Here is a 14,044-nt window from a genome sequence, read left to right as displayed (position 1 = left end):
CCCCACAAAAACATTTTTAAAAGAGAAGGCATTAGTAATGTTAAAAATAAAAAAGAAAATATCACCACAGATCCTGAGGATATTAGAGATAAGATTATTTGATGAATTTTATGCCAAAAAATATTAAACTCAGTAAATGCTAAAAAGCACAATTTACCAAAATAGGCAACTCAAAAAATATAGATGTTATTAATTATCCTGTAACCAATAAAGGAACTGAGTTAGTAAACAAAAGCTTTCTCACAAAGAAAACTCCAGATCCAGATGGTTTTTCGAAAGAATTACACCAATCGTTTAAGAAAGAGTAGCTCAATCATGCAAATTACTCCAGATAAGAAAAAGTAGGAAAATTCTCCAGCTCATTTTATAAAGCCAATATAACCTCAAAATAAAACCCAGACAAATGCATGAAAAGAAACGAAAATTAAAAATCAATTACACTCAAGAACAAAGACATAAAAATCTTGATCAAAATTTTAACAAACTTGGGGCGCCTAGGTGGCTCAGTGGGTTAAGCATCCAACTTCGGCTCAGGTCATGATCTCACAGTTCATGGGTTCAAGCCCTGTGTCAGGCTCCGTGCTGACAGCTCAAAGCCTGGAGCCTGCTTCAGATTCTGGGTCTCCCTCTCTCTGCCCCTTCCCCAATTGTGCTCTGTCTCTCAAATATAAAATAAAATGTAAAAAAAAAAACCAACAATTAAAAAACAATATTTTTTGGAGACCAGGACCAAACTAAAGCAAACCAAAGACCATTACCAAGTGGGTTATGAAAAAATAGGTTAATTACAAGAAGGCAAGATTTACTAAACATTAAAAAGTAAATCAATGTAATTCACCACATTAACAGATTAAAGAAGAAAAAATTTATGACCATCTTATTAGATGCAATAAAAGTATTTAGTACAAAGTATAGTATAAAAGTATAGTACAACAGAAACAGAAGGGGACTTCCTTAACCTGATAATAGGCGTCTACAAAAAACTACAGCAAACATCATACTTAATGGTCAAACAGTGAAAGCTTTCCCTTTGTGATCAGGAAAAAGATAAGGATGTCCTCTATCACCACTTCTTTTCGGGAAGGTAGTGGAGGTCCTAGCCAGAGAAGTAAGGCAAGAGAAAGAAATAAAAGGTGTAAGGACTGGCAAGAAAGAAACAAAACTCATTATTCACAAATATGTTCGTGAATATAGAAAACAGAAGGTATCTACAGAAAAACTGTTAGAAATAAGAACTGAACAAGTCTGTGAAATTCAGTATCAACTGCATTTCCATGTAAACAGCAAATGCAGTTAGAAAATAAAACTTTAAAAACAAAGACTCTTAAAATAGCCTCAAAAAATATGAAATGACTAGCAGTAAGTCCAATGAAAGATATGCAAATCATCTGCAGAGAAAATCATAAAACTCCACTGAAAGATATTTAAAGGACAAAGTAAATAAAATTACTTGCAATGATCATGATTTGAAAGCCTCAATATTGTAAAGCTATAAATTCTCCCCAAATTAGAGTCAAGGTAATCTCAATGAAAATTACAACAGGATTATGTTAGAGATGTTGATGTTTAAGCATATAGGAAAATGCAAAGGACCAATAGCCAAGGTATTATTGAAAAACGTAAGGAGTAAGAACTTCTCTAACATACATCAAGATTTATTAAACTATGACAAGTGTGATAAGATGGTGGAATTTATAAAAACAGACCAATGGGATGGAACAGAGATCAGACCTACACATATATGGACACTTGATATACAATAAAGATTGCGTGACAATATAGAAAAAAGTTTTGTTTTTCTAACAGATAATGCTGGGACAGAGATCTATCCAAATGGAAACAAGTGAAATGGAACCCATTCCTCATTCCAGTCACAAAAATAAATTCTACCTAGGTGGCAATTAAGTTCATAATAATAATCATATAAATTATTTCAGATTCAAAAAGAAACTCATTGATTATATATAGCTAGTGGGATATCTTTTAAGAATAAGTGTCTTATTGCTAGTGACAACCTTTGTATTGTTATACTGAAATTATCAGTGTAGTAGTATAGAGCAAACAACTATAATAATTCATTAAGGTACCAAGATTTTTAGCGTAAGACAGAAAAGATAACACATAAAATCAAAGCTAACTAAAAGAACCTTTCCTGAAAAGAAATATCACTAATTCAATACTTTCTTTTTCTAAAAATGTGTTTACTAGTTCTGTCCACCAAAAATACCTAGAAACAATGAAAACCCAGTAATAATGAATGCCCCAAACATCCAAACTGTTGTCTCTACATATCACTTCCCACTGAAAAAGTATTGCTTTAAAAAATGGCTGAGGCAGAATAGCTTTGGGCCAGAAAATATAGTCAGCCTGATAGCTTTCCCAATTCCTAAAAGAAGCTATACAAGAAGACAGGAATGTCAGAAGGACACAGCAGCCAAATGAAGAGGTTGTCACTGACCAAAGATGAAGTAATTTGAAGTGTCATAAAGAATGACTACAATGGACTTAAACCCATTAAAAATATAAAAACCTGTATGTTTAGATAAAAAAAAAAAAACCCCACTGGTCACTTTCACCAATTGCTAGGGGCCAACTTGTTATTCTAAAAATTGACGAGAATGGAAACCAGCCTTTATCATGACTCTCATATAGGGACTACTGCAGGATAATCAAATACTTGATGAAAGGAAGTTTTCCTTTCTAAAAGAAGTACAGATAATAAATGTAAGAGGACTGTACAATTAGAAATTCATCATTCTATGATGCCAAAATGAAATAACAGATCCAGTCAAAAGGCATCAATGACAGCTAAAAGCATTAAGAGAATAGTTGCTGGAGAACTTTATAATAATAGATTGATCAGGCTGTACTCATCAACCAATCTTAACATTACTAAAAATGGAACAACCAAAATGTTTCTCCTGATGTGATACAATAGGCAATGACGCAGCACCATCAATGAAATATTCCTAACACAAAACTAAACCTAACTCTAATCAAGTCTCCCTACCCAATTTTCAGTTTATAGGAAATAAGAGATGAGATGGAAGAACATATTAAAGGACCATGAGGATACTATCAGCCAAATCCAGAATATAAGAAACTACAAAATACATGACCCAGTTTCTTCAACAAATAAGTGGAGAATAAAAAAGATAAAGTGATATAGATTAAAAGAGACTTAGGACACATATCAAACCAACGCAACATGTGGACCTTGTCTGGATCCTGTGGCAAACAATCATTAAAACATTTGGATGGGTTTAAGATAATCAGTGAAAGTTGAAGATAGCCCACGTATGATAAGACATTAAGGAATTTTGGTTAATATTTTTGGGTGGAACAAGGGTTCTTCTCTGGCAGAGATGCTGACTGAAGTATTTACCAGTGAAAGTATAAGATGCCTGGGATTTGCTTTGAAACAATACAGACTTATTCATAAATTATATGCGCAATTACAAATTAAAACAAATAAATTGGTAGGCAAGTGGGTATATGGGTGAATGGATGGATGGATATAGATTTTTCACGGAGGGAATCAATTCTAGGAGAATTAATTCAAATTAAATATGAAGGCAAAACAATACAGCTTTTAGAACAAATAGAAGAATACCCTCATGTTATCAGAGGGCAGGATTTACTAAATAGTACTTAAAAATCACCAATCAAAAAAGTGTTATACTATACATAATTCTATAAAGATGGTCTACTTTACACTATTTTAAAGGTACTTACTGCTGGTAAAAGACTCTGCATATTTTGATTAGAATCTGCTATTGTAGCCAGGTAGACCAAGTTCGTATGCAACATCTGCTGGTACCTATTAAAACAAAACAAACATCAATATTAAAAATAATTTTCTTCCTATCTTCCTAAACACAAATAGCATTCTAATTATTTCTCGAGTTTAATAAAAGATTTATGTTACCTGAACATCAATAGCACTTCAATTTTTTCCTAGTTCCTCTGCAAAATAATTCCAAATAGTAAATACATTCAAAGATAATAATAAACACAGATCTTACCATTTGTTAGATACCATTATAGTTGTCTTATATACCTATATATTTTATCTAGTCCTCAGACCAACACTATGGTGGAGGAAAAGTTCGTATTTTCTCCATTTTACAGATGAGTCAACTGAGGTTTAGAAAGGTAATATGTACAATATTGCACAGCTTAGTAATTAGAATTACTGAGAAATGTACTGGCTCTACATGTGCTTTTAAAAAAGAGACCTAGACTGAAGGAATTCAACAAAACTGGTATGCTTATTCCCTTCCCTTTGACATTTTCATGTTGCTAAAAACTTGAAACCCAAGTACAGGCAACATGATCTGCTAAAAATGTGAGAAAGGAGGTAGGAACCACACAATTTTTCCTTCTCCTGCAGCAGAGACCAACAATTTATGCCTGCTACAGTTATACTGCCCATCTACTGGGGCTCAGCAGATAAAGAAGACACACAGGTGTCTTCAATTACATACACACACACACACACACACACACACACACACACATACACACACACACACACACACACACACACACACACACACACATATCTCTCAGGAAAAATAATAGGACACAAATACCATTAAGAATTTACTTTAAAAAATATAGCAAATTCTCACACTGTAATGAAATGGTTAAACTTGTTCATTGTGATCTTATAAACTGGTTTTGCTAACCCTCTGTAAATTAGTAGTGATCCAGTTACTAGTATTTTATCAACCCTCCAGATACAAACTTAAATCCTATACCAAATTGTCAGGCTGTTTTAGAATTTTGTTTACTGAGAAACATTAAATACAAATTAAAATAATGAAAATAAGATAAAAGAACTTTACTCAGCTAAATAAAGTCTTCTAAAACAGATCCCAGATGAAGTCATTCTCTAGACACTATATAAGGTATCCTCGTAAAGTTTTGTGGCATTATATTTTTTCTATTAGAACTGGTTTCATTACATTTAGAGAAATTAGAGAAAAAAATCCTAATTCTCAATGATCTTAAATTTCCCTAACAAGTTTATGCTTTTTTATTTTTTTTAGATTTATTGAGGTATAACTAATATACAAAGAACCACACTTATTTAATTTGTATACTTTGATTAGTTTGGGTATATTCAAACACCTGTGATTACCATCACCATAAATCAAGGTAATACTCAACCCCAACACTTCCCAAAGTTTTTTTCCTTTTGTTTCTGTTTTTGTTATTGTTGCTTAAAAACAAATTTAGGCTATTAATGTTCCTCACATATTACAATACGTTGCCCAGCCCGAAATCATGTTTGTTATAGTAATCTCTATATTAAAAAAAAAAAAAAAAAAAAGGACCAGGGGTGCCTGGGTGGCTCAGCTGGTTGGGTGTCCGACTTCAGCTCAGGTCATGATCTCATGGTCCATAAATTCAAGCCCCATGTCCGGCTCTGTGCTGACAGCTCAGAACCTGGAGCCTATTTCAGATTCTGTGTCTCCCTCTCTGTCTGCCCCTCCTCCACTCATGCTCTGTCTCTGTCTCTCTCAAAAATAAACAAACATCATAAAAAATTTTAATTTAAAAAAATAATTTAAAAAATTACAAAAGGACCAGAAATGATTAAATTGTGCTGATCTATTCATAATGGTTAATTATATTGTCAAAATTCCTAAAACAGCATTAACAAGCACCACTAGTTGGGACTATTTCATTATTCTGTAGAGATCTTGAATGGAATTTAAGATACGGGATTCCAAAAGCGGCTTGCCATTTTTAATTAGAACATATAACCCATTTCAAAAGTCTACTCCTTGAAGTTTTTCTGTTCTTCTCTGAGTATTAATATGGCTTTAATATATTCAGATAAGAGATTTGCTGACCACCCTGCAAAAATAAAAATAACAAATCTTACTAGGACAGATGGTTTCCTCTAACCCTTTAAGAAAAAATTTTAGTCATGCTGATTAGTACTTAACAACTCAATGTTAAAATACAGTTAAATCTAATCTGCCAAGGTCTTAAAGCCTCATTTGTAAAATAATGAGAGTTAAAGTAGATCTCTAAAGTCCCTTGTGATTCTAAATGTCTATAAATAGAGCATCTTTTATGGAGCATTTTAATTTTAAGACATTTCTCCAAACTAAATCTTTTTAACTTTTAATTCTCAAATAATTTTAAACTTATAATTTTAAGGATAGTATAAAGAACTTCCAAATATCTTTCTCCCACACTCCCCAATCATTGACATTTCACGTCTTACTCCACCTCTAAACACACACACCAATATATGCACACATACAAGCACACACACACTTTGTTCAAAACCTTTTGAGAGTCAGTTACAAACATAATATCCCATTACTTTTAACACGTCAGTGTCAATTTCCCCAAAACATGGAATTCTCATATACAATGACAGTACGACAAATACTGATACAGTAATACCATCTAATCCACAGAATCCATTCAAATTACTCCAATTGTCCAAATAACCTTAAATCTTTTTACCTAATGTTAGATATCTTATCCTACTTCAGGAGATTTTCTTTTTTGTAAAACTGCATTATTTTTACACCATTCATCAAATAAGCTCTTTCTAAGATAATTCAAGATTCAAAGATGAATAATAATGAAAAGGTAGTATACATACATATTCTCTTACAAGTTTGTGTATGTCACCCAAAAAGCAATAGATATTTATTCCAGAAGAATCTGGGCTTCAGCTGACCCCAATGAAAGGATAATAAAAAGTAGATTCTTCTATAAATATTAACAAAACATTTTCCTAAGAAACTTTATAAATACTACTACACTTATCACTGAAGTAGTATGCTTTTTTAATGTATATGCTTATTATCTCTAAAATAGTCTATATAAACAAAAGAAAACCGAGTGTATATGATAAGGGCAGACAAACAGTTCAACATTTCACGCTTGATGATGGCAACTTCCTACTAAATACTCACAGATATTATAATACACCCATAATTATTAACCTACTACATGAGAGGCAGTTGCACTTTCCAAAGATTCCACTAAGAACCACTCTATCAATTATCTTGAATAACATAAAATAACCACTGTTAAATTTATTTATGTAATTAAAAAATCCAAAAAAGTCAGATCTTATTTTTAACAATAAACCTTTACCAAGAAGCTATGAAGATTGTATTTATAAGACAATAGAAATATAATTTATAAAATAAAAGTTATCTTTAATCACCATACTAGAGATTTAAAACTAAATTCTTTAATATAATGATTAATACAAAATTTTTGCATGAAAACCACTCTCAGGACCCTCTGAAGGTTGCACCCATGATAAAATACAAAAAAGGGCTGATTTAAGTAAATATGTAAGTTGATTTAGAAAATGCTCAAACACGATCATAGAGCAATAATACATTTAATACATTCTCACATATATGTTATTAGAATTTAAAGGGAAGAGGATCTGTGCATATGACCTTCATTAAGTGATTTACTAATTTTATTGAGTATACCATGACTTTGTGTGTATATAGTAAGGAAAGATACAGCAATATATAAAAAGATGTTACTAGTGAAAAATCTTTAGGAGAATACAGTATTTGATATCTCATTTTTATGTTATCTGTTTTTTAATTTTCTACAATACATATGCTGCTTTCATAAAAATAAAGTTATTTTATATTTTAAAAAGTTTCAGGCAACGTTATCATATCTTAAGGGATTGTTTAATTAAAACTGTACTATCAATTCCCAGATGCCTGTCATTTATTCATTTCCTCTTCATTTTCCTTTTCCTTCTCCTATTGCAAGAAAAAAAACACTTAAGGTTGAAAGGAGGAATTTTTTCTCTTCACTCACAAAACAACACTAACAAACTGAAAAATAAAGACTATAAAGAACTCTAAGATTGAAATTAAATCTACAGGAAGAGCAAAGTGTAAGACTATCTAAATCAATTTAAGCCCCATCTGCACAAAATATGTGAGAAAATCAGGTGTATTCCAATATGCAAACAAGAGAGAAATAATCATATATACACAAAAGAGCTGAGCATATAAAGAATAAAACAGTATAAACTTTTGCTGACTCAAGTTTGAAAAGTTGGTTCTAGATTTGAACACTCCCATCCACGTCTTATATTGCTGGGTCCTTCAAGAAACTCAGTCCTATGCCACAAAATCCCTTGGCTATGTCTGGCAGTTTAGAAAGCCATAGGTGAAAGTAAGTATTCTAATCAGAGCCTGTCAACTTTTATTATCCCATGGCTGATCTGAGGTAATGATCTCCTTACTACCAATTACTATCCATAGTTAAACTAAGGAAATAGATCAGCTAATTATTTTTTAAAGACTATTTTGAAATAAGAGTGACTGGCTAGCTCAGTCAGAAGAGCATGTGACCCTGGATCTCAGGTTATAGGTTTGAGCCCCACACTGCGTGTAGAGATTAATTAAAAACAAAATCTTAAAAAAAGAATATTTGAAAATATAAACAGATATGATTCATTGAAGAAATATTATACATAAAGTAATGGAAATGGTCATATAAAATGCAAAATGTACAAGTGACTAGAAAATAAAATATACTAGTACTCAGGCTTAAGTCTTTAAATATCATTTTCTAAAAAACAATCAGGGCTTTGAAGAAATGGGTGATTCCATAAGATGAGCCTAGAACATTCTGTTTTGCAAAAAAATAAGAAAATGCACAAAAAATAATGGATGCATATCAAAAAGCCATCTTGAGGGGCTCTAGTGGCCAACATCAGAAACAGCTTAAGAAAGAAAATTGAGTAATATAGAACATAGAGAATACACTTAAGAATCCATAAGTCCATTCAGATAAAAATGAATGAATGGGTGCAGGAAACAAGAAATTTTTCCTTAGAATGGGATTTCAAATAAATGTAGAGGGGATGATGGATTTAGCCACCATTTGGCAACCACCACAGTAATAACTGTTTCACTCAAGAATCACTGGATGGTGGATGCTAAAATTACTGTGTGAAAATATGAGGAGAAAAAAAGAGAAAGTACAAAATAGCTTATGTGCCTCTCAAGGTATCTCTCCAACAAGATATACACATGAAGTATAAAAAAAAAAAATTCACAGTGGAGAAATTGGCATCACCTTAAAAATTCTCAAATACTGGGAGGAAATTTTTACTTTCATAGGGCTATTTGAGAATGCCCTGAGAAGTACACAACACTGTTTTCGTGATGCTCCTGCCCAAAGTGCAGAACATGAATCTAATCAAGGGAAACACCAGTCAAACCCAAAATGAGGGACATTCCCCAAAAGAACTTCCATGTACTCTTCAACAACATCAACAACATGAACAATAACAGACTGAAGACTGGTTCCAGATCAAAAATATACTTAAGGCATGAAACAATTAAATGCAACATCTGATCCTGCACTGGATCCGAGACCTAAAAATATATATACTAATGGGACAATTGGCAAAATTTTAAACAGGTCTGAAGTTTAGATAACAGGATTGCATTCTTAATTTTAACAACGGTACTCTTATTATTTAAGAATTTGTGCCTATTTTTATGAAATACACACTAAGTTAGTTAAAGGTAAGAGAGAATCATTGCTGTAACTTATTCTCAAATGTTTCAGAGAAACAATATGGAGAAGAAATGAATGATATGGGGGAAAATGAGTAATAAGGCAAGTAAGATCATATGTTAACATTTAAGGAATTTCAGTGAAGGGCATACATGAGTTTCTTACACATTTTAAAACTTTTTTTGTAAGAAATTATTTCAAAATAAAAATTTTTAGGAAAAAAGATAACCACTTTTCATCAATCAGATGCGCAAAATGTCTTGCAAGATGACTAATACCCAATGCTGGCAGAGGTTTGAAAACCAAGGCTCTGAAACCTGCTAGGAGAAAGCAAACTAATACAATCTTTTTACGGGGTAATTTGGCAATTTGGCATGGTCTTTGACCCAGCCATTCCATTTATAAAATTCTAACCCATTAAAAACTGAGTATTTTGTGTAAATGCACAAAAAATTGTTTGGAAGGACAGGAACTAAACCATTAAAGTAGTTACCTCCGTGGAAAGGAGACAAGACTAAGAGTGAAAAGTAAAATGTGACTTGCTTTAACCTCTACAGACTTTTATATTCTATGATATGCTTTATACAATGAATTCCTATATGACTTTTCACTGCAAAAATAATTTAAAGGAAAAAGGAAAAGACAAAGTAACCACGAGAAATTCAAAATTAGATAAAGCATGAATCAAGTGATAGCAAAAGTCCAGCATAAGGAAGGCCCATGAGGAGCCAAGAGCCAGGACCGTTGGGAAAATCTACCTGAGAGCAGACCAGTGAGATCTCTAGGAAAGACAGATGTATCACAAAACTATGGTGAGAATAAAACATTCTAGAGCTGTTTGTCCAACATGTAGCCACTAGGTAGAATGAAACGTGGCTGGTTCAAAATGATGTGCTTTCAAAGTAAGATTTACAAGAGATTTCAAAGACTAGATGTGAAACAAAAGAACGTAAACTATCTAAATATATACTGGGACATCTGGGTGGCTCAGTCGGTTAAGTGTACAACTCTCGGTTTCGGCCCAGGTCATGATCTCAGTTTGGTGAACTCAAGCCCCACATCGGGCTCTGCACTGATAGTGCAAAGCCTGCTTGGGGTTCTCTCTCTCCCTCTCTCTCTATCCATCCCGTGCTCAGGCTGTCTCGCTCTCTCTCAAAATAAATTTTTAAAAATAATAACAATATATATATATTGATTATGTTTTGAATATGATACTGATTATGCATGGAAGTGATATTATTTTGGAAATAACAGGTTAAGTAAAATACGTTATCAAAATGAATTTCTCTTGCTTTTTACTTGTTTAATGTGTCTTACCAATAAATATAAAATTGCATTTGTGGTTTGCAAAACATTTCTACTGGACAGTAGTATTCTAGAGACTTTTGATAAAATACTCAACTCGCTCCATTACATCAGATTCTATTAAGGATATCATTTATTTCCAACACATCACTTCAAAATAACAAGTTTGGTTCTTATGAATGATAACCAATTCTTTATTGTTTTGCTTTCTTAACCACATATATGGATGTAACTAATCAATATATGTGAAGATCTAACTTTTCCACAGATCAGGCAACACACAAACTTGAAGTCACTATATTACAATGCAAGATAAACTGAAAAAAAGAAAATAAGATACTGCATCTCAAAGAACAATTTTTTCTTTTGTAAGTATCAGGAAAAGTCATAAAAATGTGTACACTAATGTTCACAGAAACATTATTCATAGTAGCCAAGAAATGAAAAGTCAAATGTCTACTATTGATGGATAAATAAAATATGGTATAACCACACAATGACTAATTATTTGGTAATAGAAACAAAGTACTGATGTATACTTCAACATAGGTGAATCTTGGAAAATATTATGCTAAGTAAAAGAATTCAGTCAAAAAAGACCACATATTGTACGCATCCATTAAACGAAATGTTCACAATAGGTAAGTTGTGAATGGAAAGTAACTGCTAATGGATATAGGATTTTTTTGGAGACTGAAAATGCTCTAAAATCAACTGAAGTGATGATAATACAATTCTATGAATATACTAAAAGCTTTCAATTGTACACTTTAAAACAGGTGAATCGTATGGTATGTAAATTATATCTCAGTAAAGCTGTTATTAAAAAGAAACAAAAAATTAACCAACACAGAAAAATGAATACATAAAATGTTTTCTTATCATTCTTACTGAGAACACTCTGAGGTCTTTCCTTTATTCTGATAGTCCATTATACACTGAATAAGATGGTTATTTTCATCCAACATCTGAAATAAAATTAGAAAAAGTTTATTGTAAATCTAGTGCATCATGTTAAATTTTTAAAAATCCTTCAGATTACCAGAAATGTTTATTCATAGGAACTGAATCCATTCAGGTCTCTTAAATCTCATTCCACACCCCTGGAATGCTATGTTTAATCAACAATTTTTAAATAACTCTATTCCAATTATTCTCCCTCTGAATTATTACCTGAAGCCCAGAAGGGGTTTCTTTTGTATTCAAACATTTTATTACCTCAACTACCTGTAACAGAAACTTTAGCCTGTCATCAGTAAAAGTTGACTACATCATTCTTACGTTTTGCAATTGCAGAGAAAAATTTTTGTCCTTATCCTCAATGAATATGTAAGCCCATGAAGCTTGAGGAGATAGCTGGCTAGTTTCCCTGTGGTGTATAGTATGGTTCTATGATTCTCCAAATATAGAATAATCAAATATGATAATTTAAAAGCATGTATAATATTTATTACAGACTTTATAAGCTTACCTTATAATTAAGTTGTCCCAAAAGTTTAAAAACAAAACGCATTACTGATTTATCATTCTATGGTCTTATAGCAATTCAAAGCAATATTGGCTTTAAGGGTTAAATAATTCATCTATACAAGGTGGCATTGAGGAAAGAATACTTATGTAGCAATGAAAACGCCAGTGAGTTTAAGTGCCAGCTTTGCAATCCTTTGCAAAGCACTCATGATTCCAGGGGCTCAGATTATCTTAAGGTCAAGGGACAGGAGTAGATGTCCCTTCTGAAGTTGCCTCAGATTTCCAAGACTCAAGAAGCATAAATTATAATACCAAAATCACTCTATCTCAATGATTTCACGTAGATCTTTTAATTTAAAAAATCCATTTAACATTGTGACTTTCTTCCCGCATATGACTTATAATCTTCATTTGCTAGAAAAAAAAAATGCTGGCATGCTCTTCCAAAAAGTGTACTTATTTCTTAAATAGAATCACTGGACGCCAAAAAATCTGTCTTTAAAGTCCATTAGTCCAGCCTAACGATTTCACAACGTATCTTCTCAGTCGATTCCTCAACCTAACACACTTCACTGTTAAAATATGTCGTCTCATTTCTAACATCAATCCCTCAACACTGTAAAATACACTTAATTTGGAACCCATTTTCTCTTCTCATCTTGAGAATGAAAACTACTTCATCTGCATCTCCTGAATCAATCACTAATAAATACCTTAAGATGTACAGAAAAAAAAAAAAAACCTCTTTTTGGAAAACCAACCAACCAACCTCGGGACTCTTTAGTCCAAAAACAAAAGTAAAAAGTGAAAAAGTGAATCCCTCCAGAAACCTGTTTTCATCTATGTACTTGGAGATGTTTGCCAGGCTGCAGACTTTGCCCAACGCAGTGTATGAAAGCACTGCATCTCCAGGCACTGACAAGCGAGTTTGCTCATAAAATAAAGCAACAGTTGGGCAAATGTCAAATGCCACCCCAGAAAGAACTTGACAGTGAACAGAAGCCCATTAACATAATCTACTGGGCATATATCGGTGCCCTGAGTGGTACGAAAAGTTGATTTTCTTTAACTTTCGTCCTCATCCCCGTGTATACAACAAAACCGAAATATTTACGGTAAACTCCTAGATCTAGCAAGTAACTTTTCAAAGTCTGGCTTATTAAATTGAGAATACTGTCTTGCTCATAGGCAACACGGGGCAGCAGACAATAAAGAACCTTTGTGTCCCTAACTGGCAGTAGTAACACAGCAGCGACAGGGGCAGCACTACGCTCTAAAAAGGGACGCACCTCCCCGACTATTTATCACTTCTGTAATAGGTCACAATTGTCAGATTGTGTCCACCACAGGACTCCAAGTTCCATGAAGGCAGGGACCATGGTTCACCACTGCAGCCTCAGCACCTAGAGTAGGCGCTCCCTGAGTATCTGCTGATGTACACGGATAGGGGGTGAATCTGGGAGGGAGAAGCGAACTCAGCGGGTCTCCCCAAAGTCCAGGGGGCCCTCCTTCGTCCGCCCCTCGAACTTGCAGCGTCCCCCCTCCAAGTTCTCCAGCGAGCGTCCCAAGTCGGCCGGAGTGCGCAGCGCAACGGGGGGCGGCGACCCGCGCGCTCCGACTTCCCCTCGGCCTCCCGCGACCCGGGATCGGGTGTGCGCGAAGCAGCCGCGGCGCGCTGGGCGGGGCGACGCCAAAGTAACTCCGGAGCGCCGCGCGG

The 14,044-nt window shown here is 33.6% G+C and overlaps 1 protein-coding gene across 3 annotated transcripts in view; it reads right to left on the bottom strand.

The window, feature by feature from the left end:
- Positions 1 to 14,044, bottom strand: part of SS18 (SS18 subunit of BAF chromatin remodeling complex) — an 84,527-nt gene that overhangs the window by 69,901 nt on the left and 582 nt on the right. For 2 of the 3 annotated variants that reach the window (XM_029921532.1, XM_029921533.1), the window contains exons 2-3: positions 11,749 to 11,825; positions 3,736 to 3,820 (exon numbers count right to left, since the gene is read on the bottom strand). In XM_029921532.1, the coding sequence (XP_029777392.1) occupies positions 3,736 to 3,820; positions 11,749 to 11,825 (162 nt within the window). Of the gene's footprint in view, positions 1 to 3,735; positions 3,821 to 3,928; positions 3,967 to 11,748; positions 11,828 to 14,044 lie in introns of those variants that run through there. The other variant, XM_029921531.1, reaches the window with a different exon arrangement.

The sequence above is a fragment of the Suricata suricatta genome, chromosome 14, assembly GCF_006229205.1.
Source record: "Suricata suricatta isolate VVHF042 chromosome 14, meerkat_22Aug2017_6uvM2_HiC, whole genome shotgun sequence".
In the NCBI taxonomy this organism is placed as follows: domain Eukaryota; kingdom Metazoa; phylum Chordata; class Mammalia; order Carnivora; family Herpestidae; genus Suricata; species Suricata suricatta.
This window is presented reverse-complemented; position numbering and strand designations above follow the sequence as displayed.